Source organism: Salvelinus namaycush, chromosome 24, assembly GCF_016432855.1.
Source record: "Salvelinus namaycush isolate Seneca chromosome 24, SaNama_1.0, whole genome shotgun sequence".
NCBI classification, from domain to species: domain Eukaryota; kingdom Metazoa; phylum Chordata; class Actinopteri; order Salmoniformes; family Salmonidae; genus Salvelinus; species Salvelinus namaycush.
The window spans coordinates 22274253-22296596 of record NC_052330.1 but is presented as its reverse complement, the minus strand read 5'-3'; the positions used below and the strand labels follow the sequence as shown (position 1 = coordinate 22296596).

Here is a 22344-nt window from a genome sequence, read left to right as displayed (position 1 = left end):
CTATGCCTCTGTTATTTTCTTTTATGTAGCACAATAGCAGCTTCTTAGAAAAATGTATTTGAGCTTTGCTGATAACAGTTTTTTTCCTTCATTACTCATGTTGAAAATGATTTTGACTAAAGTAAGTCAGAACTGATTAACTCCTTTCAAAGAGGTCCATAACATTGTATTACCTGTTGGGGTTTAATTCAGTAATTTACTGTCTTCGCCAGTAGGAGGCAGTATAATTCTCAACTGTGAGATATACTCCCTGTGTCACGTTTACTCCCGCTCCCCCTCTCCGGCGCTCGTTGTTGCCAGTGTGGTGATTATTGCGCACACCTGTCACCATCGTTACTTCTTGCTTCTCGTCTCCCAGCGTCTGTGTTACACCCTGCTAGCTAAGCTATAGCCTAGTTCTCTCTTTCCGTATTGAATATCTTTTCATTTTGTTCCACTAAGAGGCAGCTGCCACAATGAAGCAGAATATTTATTCTGAAACTAAATGAAAATCAAAGATTGTGTTTCAATGTCTTGCCAAGGCTGCACTGTAGCATCTTCTCATAGACGCTAAACCACTAATGGACAGGGGCTTTGACCTGCTTCATTTCTGACCTGGGCCGGTGCACCCCTCCTTAGACAACCTGGTGGTCATTGTTGATAAAACGTTTACTGGAGACAGGAGATCAAGTGGAGACATAGGACGAGGTGGATATTTGTATAATAAGGCCGTTTAATTACATGTAAAAATATCTTAGTACATCGTGCACACGGCCCCCTTCTGTCTGATTCGTATGGAATCGTCGGACAAGAGACCGCTCTAAACAGTACATACAGATTATATAGGCAACTAGCAAAGTAGGTTGATCTTGTCGTCTGGCCTTCCGATTGGTCGATCTGGGTCGTGGGTTGTCCTTTCCGGGCCTGATATCAACATTCCATTGGCTCTTCCCACAGTCCTTTGTCTTGTGCTCCAACCTTGAGTTGTGTGTGTCTGTGATTGTCATGGGGGAGGGGAGTTGTGTGTGTGTCGATGGTTGTCGTCTAATGAGACCAGCATATGTCCAAGAGAAAGAGGGGGTGTGTGCATGTTGTGTCAAATATAGCTAATGTTGAGAAGTTGTTAAAACAAGTTACCAATATCTAATACAATTTCTTACAAATCCCCCTCTTCACGTCTTATAGACGTGAATAAACTAGTTAAAATTTGTCAGAAGACAAATTTTGATTCCCCCTCTTCACGTCTCACAAGAGACGTGACATAAAAGTATCTTAGTCCTCAAAAAGATAGACAGGTCCAGCTTCCCCATCATCAAGCAATGGGAACATTTGGGCCCTTTCCTGACTAGTGTCTATGGCGGCAGTGATAACACGGCTAGCAAGCGTCCGCGCACATGGAATGCAACAGCATCCACAAAGTACAAGAATGTCTGCAAAAACGGAAATAGATACTAGGATAGAGGAAACCAGCGTCTTATATTTACTAAAGGCATCCATCCATGAGTCCCACATAGAAGTGTCCACTCCAGAATGCTGTTTCCTCTTACCATTAAGGGCACGAAGTCCCTCTAATGCTACAGTCAGACTCCCATCCGTAGCTGTGTTATTGGGAATGAAAGTACAACACTGCTCACCAAACATTTCACAAACCCCCCCCCGTTCAGCCAATAACATATCAACCGCGATTCTATTTTGAAATGCCATCAGGGATGTGGCTGCCAATTGTCCATGGACCGCCTCGAAGCCTTGTTGAGTCCAATTGCCCAATTTTTTTTTTTTTTTTTTTTTACACCACCAACAGACAGAAGATTCAAACCCAGCTGTCACTTGGTCCACCAGTTTATATTCATCTGGCACCCCCTAGGGACACCAATAGCATCAATGTAAGTTGAGTCGTAAATGAGCAAGGACCAAAAAGGAGACCACTCCAATAACTACATCTGGAGTGGCCAACCACACATCAGTAACCCAAAAAACGAGAATATGTTAAACCCTCCGGTCCATCCCTCTATACAACCTGTACCAGGTGGGCTCGTCGCCACCCGGGAACTTCAAACCTTCACAACAGGGAGGACAAACATCACTTTTTATTCATTCGACAACATCAACTACAGCGAACCAAGGGTCCTCCTCTGTCAGCCCACTCTCCTGCGGAAGCTTGTTTTCGTATCAGCCTCTCCAACTGGAGCATCAAGCAACGGCATCATACCAGAGGCCCTTTACACATCTGTAACAGACTTCTTCAAACAAGGTATGATACAGGCAACACAGAAATGAAAAACAACAACTAGTGTCAGAAATCCAGTAATCATCATTGCAGTGTACCTACCAAAACAACCACCCAGCCAGGGGAACAGTCCACTCTCCTCCACACCTGCAAGACCCTCCATCTCCACTGATAACCTCGCCAACCCACTCAGAGCTTTTGAAATGCTCCCATCCGGACTAGTATTGTTAGGAACAAACGTGCAACACTGTTCTACAATCTTTTTACATACACCTTCCTGGTTGGCCAGACTTATGTCCAGTGTTAGTCTATTGTGTCTACTGGTTTTAGAGGTAGCATCCAATTGTTCAGCCATCCCTGTAAGTGCTGTGTGGGTGTGTTTAACAAATCATCATTAATTATAGTAGATATAATTGATCCAGACATTTTGTTTAGCATCAACAATAGCTGGGCCAATGATGGGCATCAGATGCCACAGGCCATCATTCCTGTTTAATGTCTGGAATTCGTGGGGGACCCCTATTGGGACCCCAACAGGTTGGTGTGAATGTTATCTGTACCCTCGGACCAAGGAGCGTCACGTTTCTGCCGTCTCCTGGGTTGGTACCGAGTCTCTGTGTCATGTGCAACTCCCAGAAGTTGGTTAGCTATAACCTCAATAATAGGCAATGGTGGTATCAGACTGGCCAAAACACATGTGCAACGACAATTTCCTTTCAAAAATGGGGTCAACCGCCTGGCAGGTCCACACATCCACCATACATCAGCAACACCTCTAGTTAATAGTGGCATTAGTGATGCAGGTAGTAGTAGGGAGCCTCCCATAGTCTATACCTCTACCTGTACCAGTGATACAGCTGTTATATCCCCCATGTGCCTTAACTCCCCACGGTACCTTCTGGGGAGGGACTTCTGGGAACACAAGACTCAGAGTTTTACACAGAGTTGAATTTGACTTGAACTTTCCAATATGCACATCCAACCTTCCCCATTACTTAGGACAAATGGGTGAGCAGCCAGAATAGGTCTGGCATGTCCACATACGACACAGTCCTTTCTATTAAGTGTTTTGTAGGCCAACCACATATTCTCCCTTTCCTCATAACCAGTTTCCGTCCCCAAATGTTCACTATCTGAGATGTCTTTTATATTTATTATCTGTACCGGATTGGAGAGCTTAGGTGGTGGTGTGGGACTTGGTCTTGAAGTGGTGGAGGAGGCCGGCTGAACCCTGGTCCTTTGGAACTGGTGGTGGTTCTGGCAGCACTGCGATGGTAACATCCCCATCGTATCCTATTCAGACAGCTCAGGACTACAAGCAGTCCTGTAAAACCCCACCCTCTCCCAGAGAACACATCATCAGCCAGAGATCAAACAACACTTTCACTTCTATGAACGTACACAGTGTTGAGAGGTCGGGGTCAGGGATTATTCATTAAGGAGTTGATCCCCGAACTCTATTAGCAACGGTTCTTCTCCTTAACTCTGTGATCATTCGGCAGTGTCAGTGTGTCTCACCCTCCAAGTGCGATATGCCCCCAGGTCGAGTGATTCACCTTCTCCCTTAATTCACCTGCAATGCATAAAATCTTGGACATACAGGTTTGGTTAACAAACAGTTTCTCATTTGTTCTTTCTGATTATATATTTAACTTCTATGCCTATTTTTTAGCTAGAAATTTTTAATTTTAAATAAGTTTATTATCCAATAGGCCCCATCCTATCCTAGACCACAATGTACCCTCCCCCGTTTGATACCTGGCTCTGGCCAGGTATCAACCTTACCTACTCTAAATAATGACTTAGTACATCATATTATAGGAACGTCCCTTTTATTCGCCGCATATCCAATTCTCCCTTGGGCGTACATTCATATCTATTCTTTTCCAATTCTCTGTCAAGTGACTTATCTACTTTGAAATGTATCTGTGCTGCTTATATATGTTAAACCCTTTCTCTCCTATCTTATTTCACAGCCTACCTTGCTCATTTCCTGGTCCACCCTCTTCACTCTGCTCTCAAACCTTCAAGGTCTCAACAGTGCGGGGTAGACCCCTCTGTCTGCCCTTTTTTAATAATAGTCAATAACAACTATGTGTTCCTTTGCAATATTAACTAAGTGTCTCACTGTTTTGACTTTATCTGAAATCATGGATTTAAAAATAACAACATGTCTTATAGTGTCAATCTCTAAAGTCCTTACATAACCTTAATAAACCTATCTCTATCTTCTAATGGCCAATACAAATGCTTACCTTATGGTCAAGAGTTATAAACTCTATTATAATCAATTTACCTCAAAACTAGTATCCCAAATGACACAAATTCATTATTCTCACTACATTTCCCCGTGAGTGATCAAGTTACCGGAAAATGCAACGAAAACAGAAAATAGGTCAAAAGGTTACACCTACATTCGTGTTCCATACCATATCCAGACATACCAAAAGAACCCTTTATCTTCTCAAAGTCCCTTACCTTAATAAAACTCAGAAAGTAAAACTCCTATTCCAATATGAGTGTATTCTTTTAAGATATCTTGTCTCTGGGAACACGGAAACCCTTATCCTAAACATTTACTGCAAAAAACAAAATTATGTCACCAGCACTCAACCAGGCTCCCCGTCGGCTTGGAGACCGTTGAGTGCTGCAATACTGCCATCTTCTGTCCATTCACTGCACAGCTCTCCACCCACTCTTATTCAACCTTCTCAATTTGAGCCATATTAGTTTCTTATTTTAACTGTTGTTTTACAAATTTAGATTTTTTTTTTTTTGATCTGTTATTACCTAGTTAGACTAGAGTGTCCGTGACATACATCCATGGGGATCCGGTTATAGTTATTCTATTAACCATGTGAAAGTGCCCAGGGACACCCCAAATATCAGTAGGAATATCACAAATAAGGGGCCAGATATCCCTAGTCTTGCCCAGGGAGGGAGAAATGTCCCTCTAACTGGGCGAGGTTTCTTTTTGCAGGGGAGGCGGAGTTTGATGCCGCATCCCCTGAGTCAGGAATGTCTTAATTTAAAATCGAATTTAGCTGTTTAAATCAGCTCTGACTTCTGTCAGTGTTCTAGAAGGAATTGGAGCTGGAGTGCAATGTGTGAGGTGGTGCCAAGGTGCGCCTGATTTACCTTTGACCTGAACTGAGTGTGAAGTAACCTCCTTCACTTCGTACAGTTCAGTCCACCTGGGTTCCAGCCACTTTCTCTTGTGGACTTTTACCCCACCCAGTCACCAATTTTTACCTTCAGTGATGGCGGATCTCCCGTCAGCTCCCCCATTTGGACCTTGTGAATCTGTTTGGAGAGAGCTGCAGAAAGTTCCGTCAATTATCAGACATTACAATTTGTTATACATCAAGGGCGGGCATATGACCTCCCTCCCTTGGTGGACCAAGCCTAATTCTTCCAACCATTATCTCATGAGGAGAGAGATGGGTGCCTGCACCTGGAGAGGCTCTCATGGCCAGCAACGCCAGGGGCAGGGCTTCAACCCAAATCAACTTCAAACCTGCACATACATTTGATTGGCACGTTCCACGAGACTTTTGAGATTGTGGCCTGTACACTAACCCAAACTTGTGCACAATACCCAATCTTTCCTCCACCTGTCTCAGGTGTTGGTTACTGAAATGGGACCCGTTTGTCGGATCGGATTTGCCTTGGAACTCCATACCTTGGTATGAGTTCGGTTTGCAGCCACTTAATGACCGATTTTGCATCCTCCCTTGCTGTTGGTATTGCCTCAACCCATTTAGAGAACCTGTCTACCATAACTAACAGGTACCTTTTTCCATTTGTCACATTGTCTTGCCCCATATCTGTGTAATCTATGCTGATGTCCTGAAAACAAGCATTTGGGACTGGGTATGAACCCATGGGCGTTTGATATGGTTTCTTTGGATTGTGGCTACCACAAATGCTACACTCGTCACAAAACAAATCTGTCATGTCTTTCATGTGGGGGTACCACCAGATGTGGGACACCTTCTGTAAAGTCTTCAGTTTGCTTTCGTGTGTGGGCCCATGAGCTTCTCGTATTAGTTCTGGACAGAGGTTTGCAGGGGCCACTAGTCTGCCATCATGGCATCTCCACAGTTCATCAAGTCCTTTGGTGGCCCCTTTCTGTCCCCATACTGAGTATTCATAGTGTCCTGCTGAAAACTGGAGTTCTTTTATGTGTTGCCCTGTGAGCTCAGTCCGAGCTGGTTGGATCTGAAGTATCATTTGTCTCGGGGTGTATCCACCAGCTTTCTTGGCTGCTTTGTCAGCTGCACCATTTCCCTCGCTGACTCTGTTTTTCAGTTGTTGATGTCCTTTATGGTGAAGTTGCGTCTAACCCATTGTGTTCCATCAGTATGGACTGCTCCATGAGCATACGCTGAGTCGGTGTAGATGTTTACAGTCTTTCCTTCAGCTCTTTCCAGAGCTTGTGTCAAACCTATGATTTCAGCTAACTGGGCTGATGCAGGTTGTGTGATAATGGCAGATTCCAAAGTCACATGTGATCTATCCGGGAGCTGCTGCACCACTGCGTATGCTGCTATGTTCCCTTCCTCTCCTCTATAGCAGCATCCATCTGTGTATAACCATAGGTCCGGGTTGGTGAGTGGTTCGTTCCCCAGGTCAAGTCTCAGTTTCAGTTCTTGTGCAGCTCTTTCTGCACAGGAGTGGGGTAGACCTTCTTCTTGGGTTTCTCTCCTTTCTGGGCCTCTTTCAATTGTAGTTTCAAAAGTTGTACCTGTAGGGACTGGATTTGTGTTTCAGCCCCTCCCTTATCCTTATTGTGTTGGGTGATGTGGTGATGCACATGGGAGTTGAACTGAGCCTGGGGAAGTGCCATTAACCCCACAGTGCCCCTGAGATGGGTTGGGGCCGATGGGGCTGCTGTGGTGGTAGGTGGGGCGTCATTATTGTTGGGCCTGCCCTCTTTGGTGTCAGATGGGGCTCCAGTGACCACCCCCATCATGTCAGGTTTCCTGTAAGGGAGTGCTCTTCTAATTTCTTCAATTGCCCAAATTCCTATTTTCAGCTCAGCCTCTGCTCTTTCCCTATGCTTTGTTCCTTCCTTTTTAAATAAGTGACTCTTATTCTTTTCAACTTCACTTTGTATCCCTTCCTTCACTGCTTCCTCTAATTCTTTCTCCATAGTGAGGAGTTGCCCTTTTGATGGGGCCGCCCCACTAAGGTAACCTGCTTGCGTCCATTTTAGCCTCACTTTTTCCCAGATTTTTTAATGGCTTTATATTGTAGTCTCCCCCCTGCTCTGTCTTCCATTCTCTGATCTAAGTATTCATTGAATTTGTGTTTGGGGACGATGGTCGTGGCCATTTTGTCGTTAAGCTATGTCTGGGTCTATTCTATTTTGGTGCGCTTAGCCCGTCACTTGATCGAAACCAGCGATGTAATTTCCGTATCTTCAGTAAATTATTTTTCCGTTTTCCAACAATATTTCAGCTATATCCTTTGGAACAGTATACTAATATATTCACGCGCTCCTTATATAATTGGAATGACAATTATAGGATCTTTTATTCGAAAGTTATTATTGCTTTTAACTTTTTTCGATTAATTTGAACTTTTTCGATTAATTAACTACTTTGCCAAAACATTTCAGAAATTTCCTTTTGGGACAATATACTAGTATATTCTAGCGCTTCTAAAATAATTGTCAAATTAATTCTAACCCTTAAGGATTTACCAACAGCACGAGAGGGAAAAATCAGGTCAACTTCTCAACAGAAAATAACTGCTTCACAGTAGCTCACACATTCTGACTCGGCGGTCACTTCAAACACAGAGCATATGGCTAATTAGTAGCAATCGGTCTCGTGGAACGTTCAATCCCCCACATTGCGCCAACACAACTTACACATACAATATCACATTAGATTCACGGTAACACCTAGCTAAATAGCTATTCTAAATTATGGATTCTTCACGGTAACCCCTAGCTGATCGACTGTCAGGTATGGCCCGACTATGTGAATCCTTATAAAGCTTATTCTTCACTGTACACCTACTCGATCAGCATACCGAGTAGTGCCAGACTATGTGAACAAGTCTTTGAATTATTATTATTTTTTTTATTTTTTTTATGGGTCCTCACGGTAACACTTAGCTGATTGCCAATCTAACTATTGCCCGACTATCTGGATCTCATAATTATGGATTCTTCACGGTAACCCCTAGCTGATCGACTGTCAGGTATGGCCCGACTATGTGAATCCTTATAAAGCTTATTCTTCACTGTACACCTACTCGATCAGCATACCGAGTAGTGCCAGACTATGTGAACAAGTCTTTGACCTATTAATACTTAGATATCTTTACACAATGCCTTAGATTCTAAACAATTCCACATAAATTTAGCAACAATTCACACTCACCACAGTACTTCTGATCATTGAATTTAGATATTGGCTATAATACAATATACAGATTTTGATTAAACAGGCATCTGCCTACCTTTTAGTTTCGAGCTCTTTTGATCAGTTTCCTGGGTGAGTTGAATCGTGATTCTCCTTCAAAACAGGTCACCTCTCCTTCTGGAATCTTTCTCCCACGCGTCTCCTGTCTGATCAATTTTCTATGGACCGAAATCAAAGGTGTCTAATTACCATCCTCTGCTTACCAAGTTTCTGTTGATAAAACGTTTACTGGAGACAGGAGATCAAGTGGAGACATAGGACGAGGTGGATATTTGTATAATAAGGCCGTTTAATTACATGTAAAAATATCTTAGTACATCGTGCACACGGCCCCCTTCTGTCTGATTCGTATGGAATCGTCGGACAAGAGACCGCTCTAAACAGTACATACAGATTATATAGGCAACTAGCAAAGTAGGTTGATCTTGTCGTCTGGCCTTCCGATTGGTCGATCTGGGTCGTGGGTTGTCCTTTCCGGGCCTGATATCAACATTCCATTGGCTCTTCCCACAGTCCTTTGTCTTGTGCTCCAACCTTGAGTTGTGTGTGTCTGTGATTGTCATGGGGGAGGGGAGTTGTGTGTGTGTCGATGGTTGTCGTCTAATGAGACCAGCATATGTCCAAGAGAAAGAGGGGGTGTGTGCATGTTGTGTCAAATATAGCTAATGTTGAGAAGTTGTTAAAACAAGTTACCAATATCTAATACAATTTCTTACATCATACCGATACCAAACTTGATGTGGACACCTGTTTAACGTAGCGTGATACAGCCTCCAGATGTTTGGATTACAGGCAGCACCACTACGCCTGGCAAGAAACTCTGCTGCAGGTAAAGGTGATGAATGGAGTAGTCTGTGACTAGGCTAAAGTCATTTCCCACGTAGGCTAAAGTCATTTGCAACGTAGGCTAAAGTCATTTGCAACGTAGGCTAAAGTCATTTGCAACGTAGGCTAAAGTCATTTGCAACGTAGGCTAAAGTCATTTGCAACGTAGGCTAAAGTCATTTGCAATGTCAACGGGAAGAACTGGTGGCTATGGTAAGCAAGGCCTTCAAGTGCTTAAAATTCTTTATTTTGTCATAGAAATTCTGAGTAGGCTTTGAGAAAAAGGACAGACACATCTATCTTTGCTGCTGACTAGAAGAAGGTTGTAAATGAAATAAGGTCAATGTATTCATGCTTTACCTGACATTGTGGAAGGGTAGCCTGAAAAACACCTGTAGCAGTTTGAAATACTGTATTTTTATTAGTTTATTTAAAAACAGTTTTAGTAATTAATATACATTTTAGAAGAAGCATTGTGCTCATTTTATGTCTGCTTAGGACACAAATGATTAATTAAACAATACCAAGGAATTTCTCCATGCTGACGTCATTAACAATGGACAGAAAAAATTAAACACATCAGCCAAGGTTTGCTGATATTTGAATCCCTACTACATAAAGGTGTATAAAAAGATACTATAATATAAGAACACAACTACGAATTAATACATCTTCCACACTACGCACTAAAATATATAGACATCAACTTTAAAAACATTTATAATGTCCTCTGTTACTGAATCAATAAAGCTACAGACAGTTTGAAAGTCTTAGTCCAGCACAGGGAGAAGAGGAACAAGGGGTCATTCCTCCAGGACATGAACCTCAATACCAGAGGCTTCTTCTATACAGAGAACAAAACAACATGTCTCACCATTCATTCTATAGCAGACCATAAAGATGAACTAGTTAATAGGATTAGAGGAACAAGATGAGAATATTCAATGACTATTTATGACCTGATTCCATTTCAGTTCACACATCTGAAGATCAGAATGTGAATGTAATGTGTTGTTTGCTCCATGTGTTCTATAGATTGATGGAACCATTCATAATGTTTAGGTCTATACAGTCCTATCAGATCTGTGAACTCTGATGTTGTGGGAGGAGTTAGGAACCTAAATGGAACTGGACCAATGCCTGTGACTCTCACCTGCTTGTGGGGGCAGAGCCTTGGGTGGGCGGTTCCTCCTTGTGTGAATAGTGACTATGGCAGCCATGATGGTCAGTGTCACAAAGAGCATGATGTGACTGATGGGCAACTTAACAACATTACTGGTACCTGGACAATGAGACAGACAGTGATTAAACACAGTCAATCATTTAGATTGATTTAAATTAAAGTAAAGTTTGAAGACCAATATCCTTCAGCCAAACACCTCTACAACTTTGTCTCTGTCTGAACAACAAAGATCTAATTCAGCATTTTAATTTGTGTTTAATGGATTATGATTGTTCACACCATTCACTAAATAATTGAAAGGTTATATAACACCTTAAACCTGGAGTGTTGGTATTTGGCATCACAGAGAAGCAGAAATTCATACAGGAAGAGAGAAGTGTGAACGGCACCACAGCCAAGTTATAAAATGTAACATGAAAGTTTAGTTTCATGTACAAATGCATGCTTTGTGTTGACCAAGGTAGTACATCTTACTTTGGCCCCATGCTGTACCACTCATACTGTCTACCATAGAACTGAGAGGGGAAACAGTATTAAATACAATACCAGCAGAAGATGGGGTTGACAAGGCTGGTCTTGCAGTAGAAGCTGTACTTCCTGGATAGTAGTGTGGTGGACAGACATATTTCAATAGTGTATATACAGTATATTATATATACATCAAACGCAACTTGTAATAAGACCATGAAATTAGCCTATTAAAATGTATATCTGACTCCACATGATAAAAAGTAATATGCAAGAGAATATGGTTGAACCATGTGCAACAGTTATTAGTCGTTTAGCTGACTAAGATGAAATAGTTGTCATGAGATTGGAATTCTAAATAAAAGTAACGGTTTCATTAGAGAGAGAGAGAGAAATGTCACTTTGGGGTGTGGGTCGTCCTACAGTAGTGGAACACAGAGAGACCACTTGTCATTGGTGAATAATGGTGACATCACAGTACAGTATGGATCCACTGACTCTGTGTTGCCTATAGAGTTCTTTACTGCAATCTGTTACATCTTTCTCTACTCCATTCTCTAGAGCACTAGACAAGCAGTACTTCCTATCAATATGTTTGGGGCTGTTTTTACATGACCAGTCTTATTCTGTTGTGGAGTACTGCTGGTTGTCTTGATGGGAATTAGAGTAGTTACATCAGAACTGTCTGAAAAACATCAAATCAAGTGTCTTTCTGGACCCAGTCTCAAACCCTGACACAGCATGGGAAAACACAGTACACAGTACCCAGAACCCAGTTCACACATCATACAGATGGGACTATTTAACCTGGGACAGTAGAGATGACATCATCACTATCAGTGGTCTTGTCTTTAATATCTAATTCAGAAGAACATCCTCTTTTAGTGTATTTAAATAACCCATCATCATCATCATCATCATCATCATCAGACACAGCAGTAGGTTTCATATCAAATAAATCATTAATCACTAATATTATATCAGGAGAATGAATCAGGTTTGATATTCAACTTTAATATCATCACAGATCTTGTGAACTTATTCATATTCTAGGAGCATAACAAGAACCAGACTTCAGATCTGTCACTGGTGTGGTAGAGGAGACTGAGAAAGAGACAAAGGTATACAGTACTTGTTGGCTGTTTTCACATAGCATATGATAATTAACAACACACTTGTACACAGTGACATTTAAACAGTAATACTCACTAGTTAGAACAGACAGAAGAACATGAGCATCCTCTCTTTGTCGTGGTCCAGTCTTTGCAAGGAACTGTCGACAAGTGTAGAGTCCAGCATCCTCAGCTCTGACATCACTAACATGTAGAGAACAGTCAGACCGCACACTCAGTCTGTCAGCCATGTTGTTCAGTTGTTGTTGTTTTATCACCTTCCCTAGACTGACTAGTTCAATGGCAGTTCCACCTCTGTTATAGGTCCATGTAGTTGAGGAACAGTCTGGATTAACCACATTGTTACACGGCAGTCTGACATCATCTCCCTCTCTGGAGAACATAGAGAGAGTTTCTCCACTGACACCTGACAAGAACATAATATCAGGTCATTATTTTGAATACAGATTAGAATAGAGATGGCGACCATTAATATACTTAAAAGGTATGCTTTTCACATAAATGGAGTCACCATATCCACCGAATGTCACAACAAAAATGTTTACCCAACCAAAGAAATTCTACAATATGAATATATATATTGTTTTCTGAGATGGATAGTTTGCATATTATTCTCTAAATATCGCACTGGTCTCACCTGTTAGCAGATATAAAAGGGACCCAAGCAGTCCCAAAACAGCCATTTTAACCATTGTCCTCTCCCTCACTCTCTCCTTTGCTTCTCTCTCTGTCAGAGTGTCTCTGCACAACAAGTTTCTCACCATACACTACTCACTGGGCACATACGTCAATTCAATGTCTATTCCACATTGGTTCAACGCAATTTTGTTGAAATATTGTGGAAACAATGTTGATTCATCCAGTGTGTGCCAAGAGGGAAGTTTCTCTATCACCATAGCGTAATTTCCTTGTGGTGATGAGGGGGACAGTTTCTCCACTGACACCTGACAAGAACATAACATCAGGTCATTATTTTCACTCTGGAGAACATAGTTTCTCCACTGACACCTGACAAGAACATAATATCAGGTCATTATTTTCACTCTGGAGAACATAGTTTCTCCACTGACACCTGACAAGAACATAATATCAGGTCATTATTTTCACTCTGGAGAACATAGTTTCTCCACTGACACCTGACAAGAACATAATATCAGGTCATTATTTTCACTCTGGAGAACATAGTTTCTCCACTGACACCTGGAAGGAGTATGACATCAGATAATTATTAACTGGTAGTACAGATTACATTATATTTCATAGGTATTCTTATTGACATTCTTCAGTGTGAATAATAGTGTAATATACTGTTTATTATACAATAGTGAAGATAAGAGTAAACAGATACACAACAGAAATGTCATCATTATATTAGTAAAATGTAAACTGAACTAGTTTGGCCGTGTGAAATAAATGTGTTTTATGATCTCTAATGACATATTCTTACTCTCTCTCCTCTGTCTTACCTGTTAGCAGGTACAAAACGGTCACAAGCAGTCCCAAAAATGAATGATGGACGTCAGCCATGATCCTCTCTCTCCTCTGTTTCTGTCTCTCCTCTGTCAGAGTGTCTCAGCGCTACAAGTTTCTCCTCTGTCAGAGTGTCTCAGCACTACAAGTTTCTCCTCTGTCAGAGTGTCTCAGCACTATGAGTTTCTCCTCTGTCAGAGTGTCTCAGCACTACAAGTTTCTCCTCTGTCAGAGTGTCTCAGCACTACAAGTTTCTCCTCTGTCAGAGTGTCTCAGCACTATGAGTTTCTCCTCTGTCAGAGTGTCTCAGCACTACAAGTTTCTCCTCTGTCAGAGTGTCTCAGCACTACAAGTTTCTCCTCTGTCAGAGTGTCTCAGCACTACAAGTTTCTCCTCTGTCAGAGTGTCTCAGCACTATGAGTTTCTCACCATACAGCAGCATCTCTACTCACCACTAGAGCATCACTTCCTCAACGTGGTCATGTTTTTTATCTAGTTTCTGACACCTTGGTGAGAATCCTCCAGCTCACCAGCAGTTGAAGGCCTTCTTCACATGTATGAGAGTCTGTATTAGTGATGCAGGGATATGGCATTAATGTGCTCATATTCAAGTGGTGGTCAGTGCCGTTTACTTGGATGACTGTCATTCATATTCCAGTCACCCAGCTCAGTGTAACATTGATACGTTTAGGCTACTACATGATACTAGAATGAATAAACCCCTGATCACATGCAAATACAGGTCAATTTCCTCGTAGCCATAAACAAACAGCATGATCACTTTGCTTGTTAATTCCTTCTCACATCAACACTCTCCTCCTCTCACCTTTTCCCTTCATTTGTGGGATCCAGTGCAGAACACATCAGCTGTCTGTGACCAGGCGACTAAACCTTTCCAAGCCAAACCTTCATATCATAACCGCTAACCACTACACACAGCCTACATCATTGTCATTATATTAGCTAAGGTCAGTCAGTATAGCTACTAGAACTAACGCGTTAATAAACCCTCTACAATAATGCAGTAGAGTGTACAGTTAGCAAGCTGGCCCCAGTGGCAATAAATCAAAAGCTTACCTTGACTTGGAAGAGTACCAGTGTTGGATAGCCATAGCCACCTAGCTAACATAGCATCCCTCTCTGTTTGAGCCAGGTGTTTGAGTAGAGCTACACTAGCCTACTCAAACATACAACTAAATATAGCTCTCTCTCTCTCTCTTGCTTCTCCTTCATTTTAAAGAAATGAATTTGTTCAAAGCTGTTCAACTATTGTTCTTCTCTCTCTTTGAGTCCGATGCTCACCACATGTTATACACTGCAGTGCTAGCTACTGTAGCTGTAGCTGTAGCTTCAGTACTAGATTCATTCTCTGATGCTTTTTTTCTCTTCTTACTATGCGTTCTACGAAACACAACCCTGCCAAGCCGCACTGTTTCTTGACACAATGTTCACCAATGTGTCGGAGAAAACACTGTACACCTGGCGACCGTGTCAGCGTGCATTGCGCCCGGCTCGCCACAGGAGTAGCTAGAGTGCGATGAGACAAGGACAACCAGACAAACCAAACTCTCCCCTAACCCGGACAACGCTGGGCCAATTGTGTGCCGCCTCATGGGTCTCTCGGTTGTAGCCGGCTGCGACACAGCCTGGTATCGAACCGGGGTCTGTAGTGATGCAGCTAGCACTTCGATGCAATGCCTAAGACCGCTGGGTCACTCGGGATACCCCCATTTTCTCAAATCTTGATTGGGTGGACAATTTGTCAGTTCATGCTGCAAGAGCTCTGATAGGTTGGCGTACGTCTTCCGGAAGTTGTCATAGTTACTGTGGAAGGGGGTGAGTACCATGAGCCTCCTAGGTTTTGTATTGAAGTCAATGTACCCAGAGGAGGACTGAAACAATCTGTCCTCCAGCTACACCATGGTGCTACCTACCCTATAGACCGCTGTTGAGGCTACTGTAGACCTTCATTACAAAACAACTGGTGACGGGAATATTTTAAGTTTAGTTGTATATAAAAAGGATTACTTTTTCAAATGTTTTTTTAATTTAATGGATGGTCCTCCCCCTGCTCCTCTGAGGAGCCTCCACTGTCATATTCATTTGAATGGTTAATCAGACTTGGGATTTCTCCACTCCTCTTATTCTGTGTACATCCTAATTGTATCTAAATAGTTAACAGGACGGAAATATGTCAAGTGACATAGTCAAGTGACATAGTCAACACGTCAACATGACATATCAGTGGAATCAGGTCTCTTGTCTCTCCAGGATTGGAAGTCATTCAGAGACGCTGCTGCCACATCATTGGCACTTCCTACAACTTCCTCCCAAGGCCTTCAGAGTGCTACGGTACCACCACCTGTCCTCTGAACAAGTGTCTAACCCTGACACAGAGACAGTATGATCTGAGTTCAATGTAACAAGATGTACCACCACCTGTCCTCTGAACAAGTGTCTAACCCTGACACAGAGACAGTATGATCTGAGTTCAATGTAACAAGCTGTACCACCACCTGTCCTCTGAACAAGTGTCTAACCCTGACACAGAGACAGTATGATCTGAGTTCAATGTAACAAGCTGTACTACCACCTGTCCTCTGAACAAGTGTCTAACCCCGACACAGAGACAGTATGATCTGAGTTCAATGTAACAAGCTGTACCACCACCAGTCCTCTGAACAAGTGTCTAACCCCGACACAGAGACAGTATGATCTGAGTTCAATGTAACAAGCTGTACCACCACCAGTCCTCTGAACAAGTGTCTAACCCCGACACAGAGACAGTATGATCTGAGTTCAATGTAACAAGCTGTACCACCACCAGTCCTCTGAACAAGTGTCTAACCCCGACACAGAGACAGTATGATCTGAGTTCAATGTAACAAGCTGCACCACCACCAGTCCTCTGAACAAGTGTCTAACCCCGACACAGAGACAGTATGATCTGAGTTCAATGTAACAAGCTGTACCACCACCTGTCCTCTGAACAAGTGTCTAACCCCGACACAGAGACAGTATGATCTGAGTTCAATGTAACAAGCTGTACCACCACCAGTCCTCTGAACAAGTGTCTAACCCCGACACAGAGACAGTATGATCTGAGTTCAATGTAACAAGCTGTACCACCACCTGTCCTCTGAACAAGTGTCTAACCCCGACACAGAGACAGTATGATCTGAGTTCAATGTAACAAGCTGTACCACCACCTGTCCTCTGAACAAGTGTCTAACCCCGACACAGAGACAGTATGATCTGAGTTCAATGTAACAAGCTGTACCACCACCTGTCCTCTGAACAAGTGTCTAACCCCGACACAGAGACAGTATGATCTGAGTTCAATGTAACAAGCTGTACCACCACCAGTCCTCTGAACAAGTGTCTAACCCCGACACAGAGACAGTATGATCTGAGTTCAATGTAACAAGCTGCACCACCACCAGTGCTCTGAACAAGTGTCTAACCCCGACACAGAGACAGTATGATCTGAGTTCAATGTAACAAGCTGTACCACCACCAGTCCTCTGAACAAGTGTCTAACCCCGACACAGAGACAGTATGATCTGAGTTCAATGTAACAAGCTGTACCACCACCAGTCCTCTGAACAAGTGTCTAACCCCGACACAGAGACAGTATGATCTGAGTTCAATGTAACAAGCTGTACCACCACCAGTCCTCTGAACAAGTGTCTAACCCCGACACAGAGACAGTATGATCTGAGTTCAATGTAACAAGCTGTACCACCACCAGTCCTCTGAACAAGTGTCTAACCCCGACACAGAGACAGTATGATCTGAGTTCAATGTAACAAGCTGTACCACCACCAGTCCTCTGAACAAGTGTCTAACCCCGACACAGAGACAGTATGATCTGAGTTCAATGTAACAAGCTGTACCACCACCTGTCCTCTGAACAAGTGTCTAACCCCGACACAGAGACAGTATGATCTGAGTTCAATGTAACAAGCTGTACCACCACCAGTCCTCTGAACAAGTGTCTAACCCCGACACAGAGACAGTATGATCTGAGTTCAATGTAACAAGCTGTACCACCACCAGTCCTCTGAACAAGTGTCTAACCCCGACACAGAGACAGTATGATCTGAGTTCAATGTAACAAGCTGTACCACCACCAGTCCTCTGAACAAGTGTCTAACCCCGACACAGAGACAGTATGATCTGAGTTCAATGTAACAAGCTGTACCACCACCAGTCCTCTGAACAAGTGTCTAACCCCGACACAGAGACAGTATGATCTGAGTTCAATGTAACAAGCTGTACCACCACCAGTCCTCTGAACAAGTGTCTAACCCCGACACAGAGACAGTATGATCTGAGTTCAATGTAACAAGCTGTACCACCACCAGTCCTCTGAACAAGTGTCTAACCCCGACACAGAGACAGTATGATCTGAGTTCAATGTAACAAGCTGTACCACCACCAGTCCTCTGAACAAGTGTCTAACCCCGACACAGAGACAGTATGATCTGAGTTCAATGTAACAAGCTGTACCACCACCAGTCCTCTGAACAAGTGTCTAACCCCGACACAGAGACAGTATGATCTGAGTTCAATGTAACAAGCTGTACCACCACCTGTCCTCTGAACAAGTGTCTAACCCCGACACAGAGACAGTATGATCTGAGTTCAATGTAACAAGCTGTACCACCACCAGTCCTCTGAACAAGTGTCTAACCCCGACACAGAGACAGTATGATCTGAGTTCAATGTAACAAGCTGTACCACCACCAGTCCTCTGAACAAGTGTCTAACCCCGACACAGAGACAGTATGATCTGAGTTCAATGTAACAAGCTGTACCACCACCAGTCCTCTGAACAAGTGTCTAACCCCGACACAGAGACAGTATGATCTGAGTTCAATGTAACAAGCTGTACCACCACCAGTCCTCTGAACAAGTGTCTAACCCCGACACAGAGACAGTATGATCTGAGTTCAATGTAACAAGCTGTACCACCACCAGTCCTCTGAACAAGTGTCTAACCCCGACACAGAGACAGTATGATCTGAGTTCAATGTAACAAGCTGTACCACCACCAGTCCTCTGAACAAGTGTCTAACCCCGACACAGAGACAGTATGATCTGAGTTCAATGTAACAAGCTGTACCACCACCATGTCCTCTGAACAAGTGTCTAACCCCGACACAGAGACAGTATGATCTGAGTTCAATGTAACAAGCTGTACCACCACCAGTCCTCTGAACAAGTGTCTAACCCCGACACAGAGACAGTATGATCTGAGTTCAATGTAACAAGCTGTACCACCACCAGTCCTCTGAACAAGTGTCTAACCCCGACACAGAGACAGTATGATCTGAGTTCAATGTAACAAGCTGTACCACCACCAGTCCTCTGAACAAGTGTCTAACCCCGACACAGAGACAGTATGATCTGAGTTCAATGTAACAAGCTGTACCACCACCTGTCCTCTGAACAAGTGTCTAACCCCGACACAGAGACAGTATGATCTGAGTTCAATGTAACAAGCTGTACCACCACCAGTCCTCTGAACAAGTGTCTAACCCCGACACAGAGACAGTATGATCTGAGTTCAATGTAACAAGCTGTACCACCACCTGTCCTCTGAACAAGTGTCTAACCCCGACACAGAGACAGTATGATCTGAGTTCAATGTAACAAGCTGTACCACCACCTAGTCCTCTGAACAAGTGTCTAACCCCGACACAGAGACAGTATGATCTGAGTTCAATGTAACAAGCTGTACCACCACCTGTCCTCTGAACAAGTGTCTAACCCCGACACAGAGACAGTATGATCTGAGTTCAATGTAACAAGCTGTACCACCACCAGTCCTCTGAACAAGTGTCTAACCCCGACACAGAGACAGTATGATCTGAGTTCAATGTAACAAGCTGTACCACCACCAGTCCTCTGAACAAGTGTCTAACCCCGACACAGAGACAGTATGATCTGAGTTCAATGTAACAAGCTGTACCACCACCAGTCCTCTGAACAAGTGTCTAACCCCGACACAGAGACAGTATGATCTGAGTTCAATGTAACAAGCTGTACCACCACCAGTCCTCTGAACAAGTGTCTAACCCCGACACAGAGACAGTATGATCTGAGTTCAATGTAACAAGCTGTACCACCACCTGTCCTCTGAACAAGTGTCTAACCCCGACACAGAGACAGTATGATCTGAGTTCAATGTAACAAGCTGTACCACCACCTGTCCTCTGAACAAGTGTCTAACCCCGACACAGAGACAGTATGATCTGAGTTCAATGTAACAAGCTGTACCACCACCAGTCCTCTGAACAAGTGTCTAACCCCGACACAGAGACAGTATGATCTGAGTTCAATGTAACAAGCTGTACCACCACCTGTCCTCTGAACAAGTGTCTAACCCCGACACAGAGACAGTATGATCTGAGTTCAATGTAACAAGCTGTACCACCACCAGTCCTCTGAACAAGTGTCTAACCCCGACACAGAGACAGTATGATCTGAGTTCAATGTAACAAGCTGTACCACCACCTGTCCTCTGAACAAGTGTCTAACCCCGACACAGAGACAGTATGATCTGAGTTCAATGTAACAAGCTGTACCACCACCTGTCCTCTGAACAAGTGTCTAACCCCGACACAGAGACAGTATGATCTGAGTTCAATGTAACAAGCTGTACCACCACCAGTCCTCTGAACAAGTGTCTAACCCCGACACAGAGACAGTATGATCTGAGTTCAATGTAACAAGCTGTACCACCACCAGTCCTCTGAACAAGTGTCTAACCCCGACACAGAGACAGTATGATCTGAGTTCAATGTAACAAGCTGTACCACCACCAGTCCTCTGAACAAGTGTCTAACCCCGACACAGAGACAGTATGATCTGAGTTCAATGTAACAAGCTGTACCACCACCAGTCCTCTGAACAAGTGTCTAACCCCGACACAGAGACAGTATGATCTGAGTTCAATGTAACAAGCTGTACCACCACCAGTCCTCTGAACAAGTGTCTAACCCCGACACAGAGACAGTATGATCTGAGTTCAATGTAACAAGCTGTACCACCACCTGTCCTCTGAACAAGTGTCTAACCCCGACACAGAGACAGTATGATCTGAGTTCAATGTAACAAGCTGTACCACCACCAGTCCTCTGAACAAGTGTCTAACCCCGACACAGAGACAGTATGATCTGAGTTCAATGTAACAAGCTGTACCACCACCATGTCCTCTGAACAAGTGTCTAACCCCGACACAGAGACAGTATGATCTGAGTTCAATGTAACAAGCTGTACCACCACCAGTCCTCTGAACAAGTGTCTAACCCCGACACAGAGACAGTATGATCTGAGTTCAATGTAACAAGCTGTACCACCACCAGTCCTCTGAACAAGTGTCTAACCCCGACACAGAGACAGTATGATCTGAGTTCAATGTAACAAGCTGTACCACCACCAGTCCTCTGAACAAGTGTCTAACCCCGACACAGAGACAGTATGATCTGAGTTCAATGTAACAAGCTGTACCACCACCTGTCCTCTGAACAAGTGTCTAACCCCGACACAGAGACAGTATGATCTGAGTTCAATGTAACAAGCTGTACCACACAGTCCTCTGAACAAGTGTCTAACCCCGACAGAGAGACAGTATGATCTGAGTTCAATGTAACAAGCTGTACCACCACCAGTCCTCTGAACAAGTGTCTAACCCCGACACAGAGACAGTATGATCTGAGTTCCATGTAACAAGCTGTACCACCACATGTCCTTGAACAAGTGTCTAACCCGACACAGGGAGACAGTATGATCTGAGTTCAATGTAACAAGCTGTACCACCACATGTCCTCTGAACAAGTGTCTAACCCCGACACAGAGACAGTATTGATCTGAGTTCAATGTAACAAGCTGTACCACCACCCGTCCTCTGAACAAGTGTCTAACCCCGACACAGAGACAGTATGATCTGAGTTCAATGTAACAAGCTGTACCACCACCTGTCCTCTGAACAAGTGTCTAACCCCGACACAGAGACAGTATGATCTGAGTTCAATGTAACAAGCTGTCCCACCACCTGTCCTCTGAAGCAAGTGTCTAAACCCGACACAGGACAGTATGAATCTGAGTTCAATAGGGTTAGGGTTTAGACACCTACTATACAGTCTTGTATAGGGTTAGGTTAGAACACCTACTATACAGTCTTTATAGGGTTGGGTTAACACCTACTATACAGTCTTGTATAGGGTTAGGTTAGACACCTACTTTACAGTCTTGTATAGGGTTAGGGTTAGACACCTACTTATACAGTCTTGTTAGGGTTAGGGTTAGCACCTACTATACAGTCTTGTATAGGGTTAGGGTTAGACACCTACTATACAGTCTTGTATAGGGTTAGGGTTAGACACCTATATACATTCTTGTATAGGTTAGGGTTAGACACCTACTATCCAGTCTTGTATAGGGTTAGGGTTAGGCACCTACTATACAGTCTTGTATGGTTAGGGTTAGGGTTAGACACCTACTTTACAGTCTTGTTAGGGTTAGGGTTAGACACCTACTATACCGTCTTGTATAGGGTTAGGGTTAGGGTTGACACCTACTATACAGTCTTGTATAGGGTTAGGTAGGTTAGAC

The 22344-nt window shown here is 43.3% G+C and overlaps 1 protein-coding gene across 1 annotated transcript; it reads right to left on the bottom strand.

Annotated features, from left to right (window-relative positions):
• Positions 1-9744: 9744 nt before the first annotated feature.
• On the bottom strand, positions 9745-13118 carry LOC120019517. Its single transcript, XM_038962814.1, has 4 exons — positions 12890-13118; positions 12329-12658; positions 10622-10750; positions 9745-10312 (listed from the first exon to the last, which is right to left on the bottom strand). Exons 1-4 carry the CDS (start codon positions 13014-13016, stop codon positions 10272-10274), a joined length of 627 nt encoding a protein of 208 aa, XP_038818742.1. The 5' UTR covers positions 13017-13118; the 3' UTR covers positions 9745-10271.
• Positions 13119-22344: the final 9226 nt, after the last annotated feature.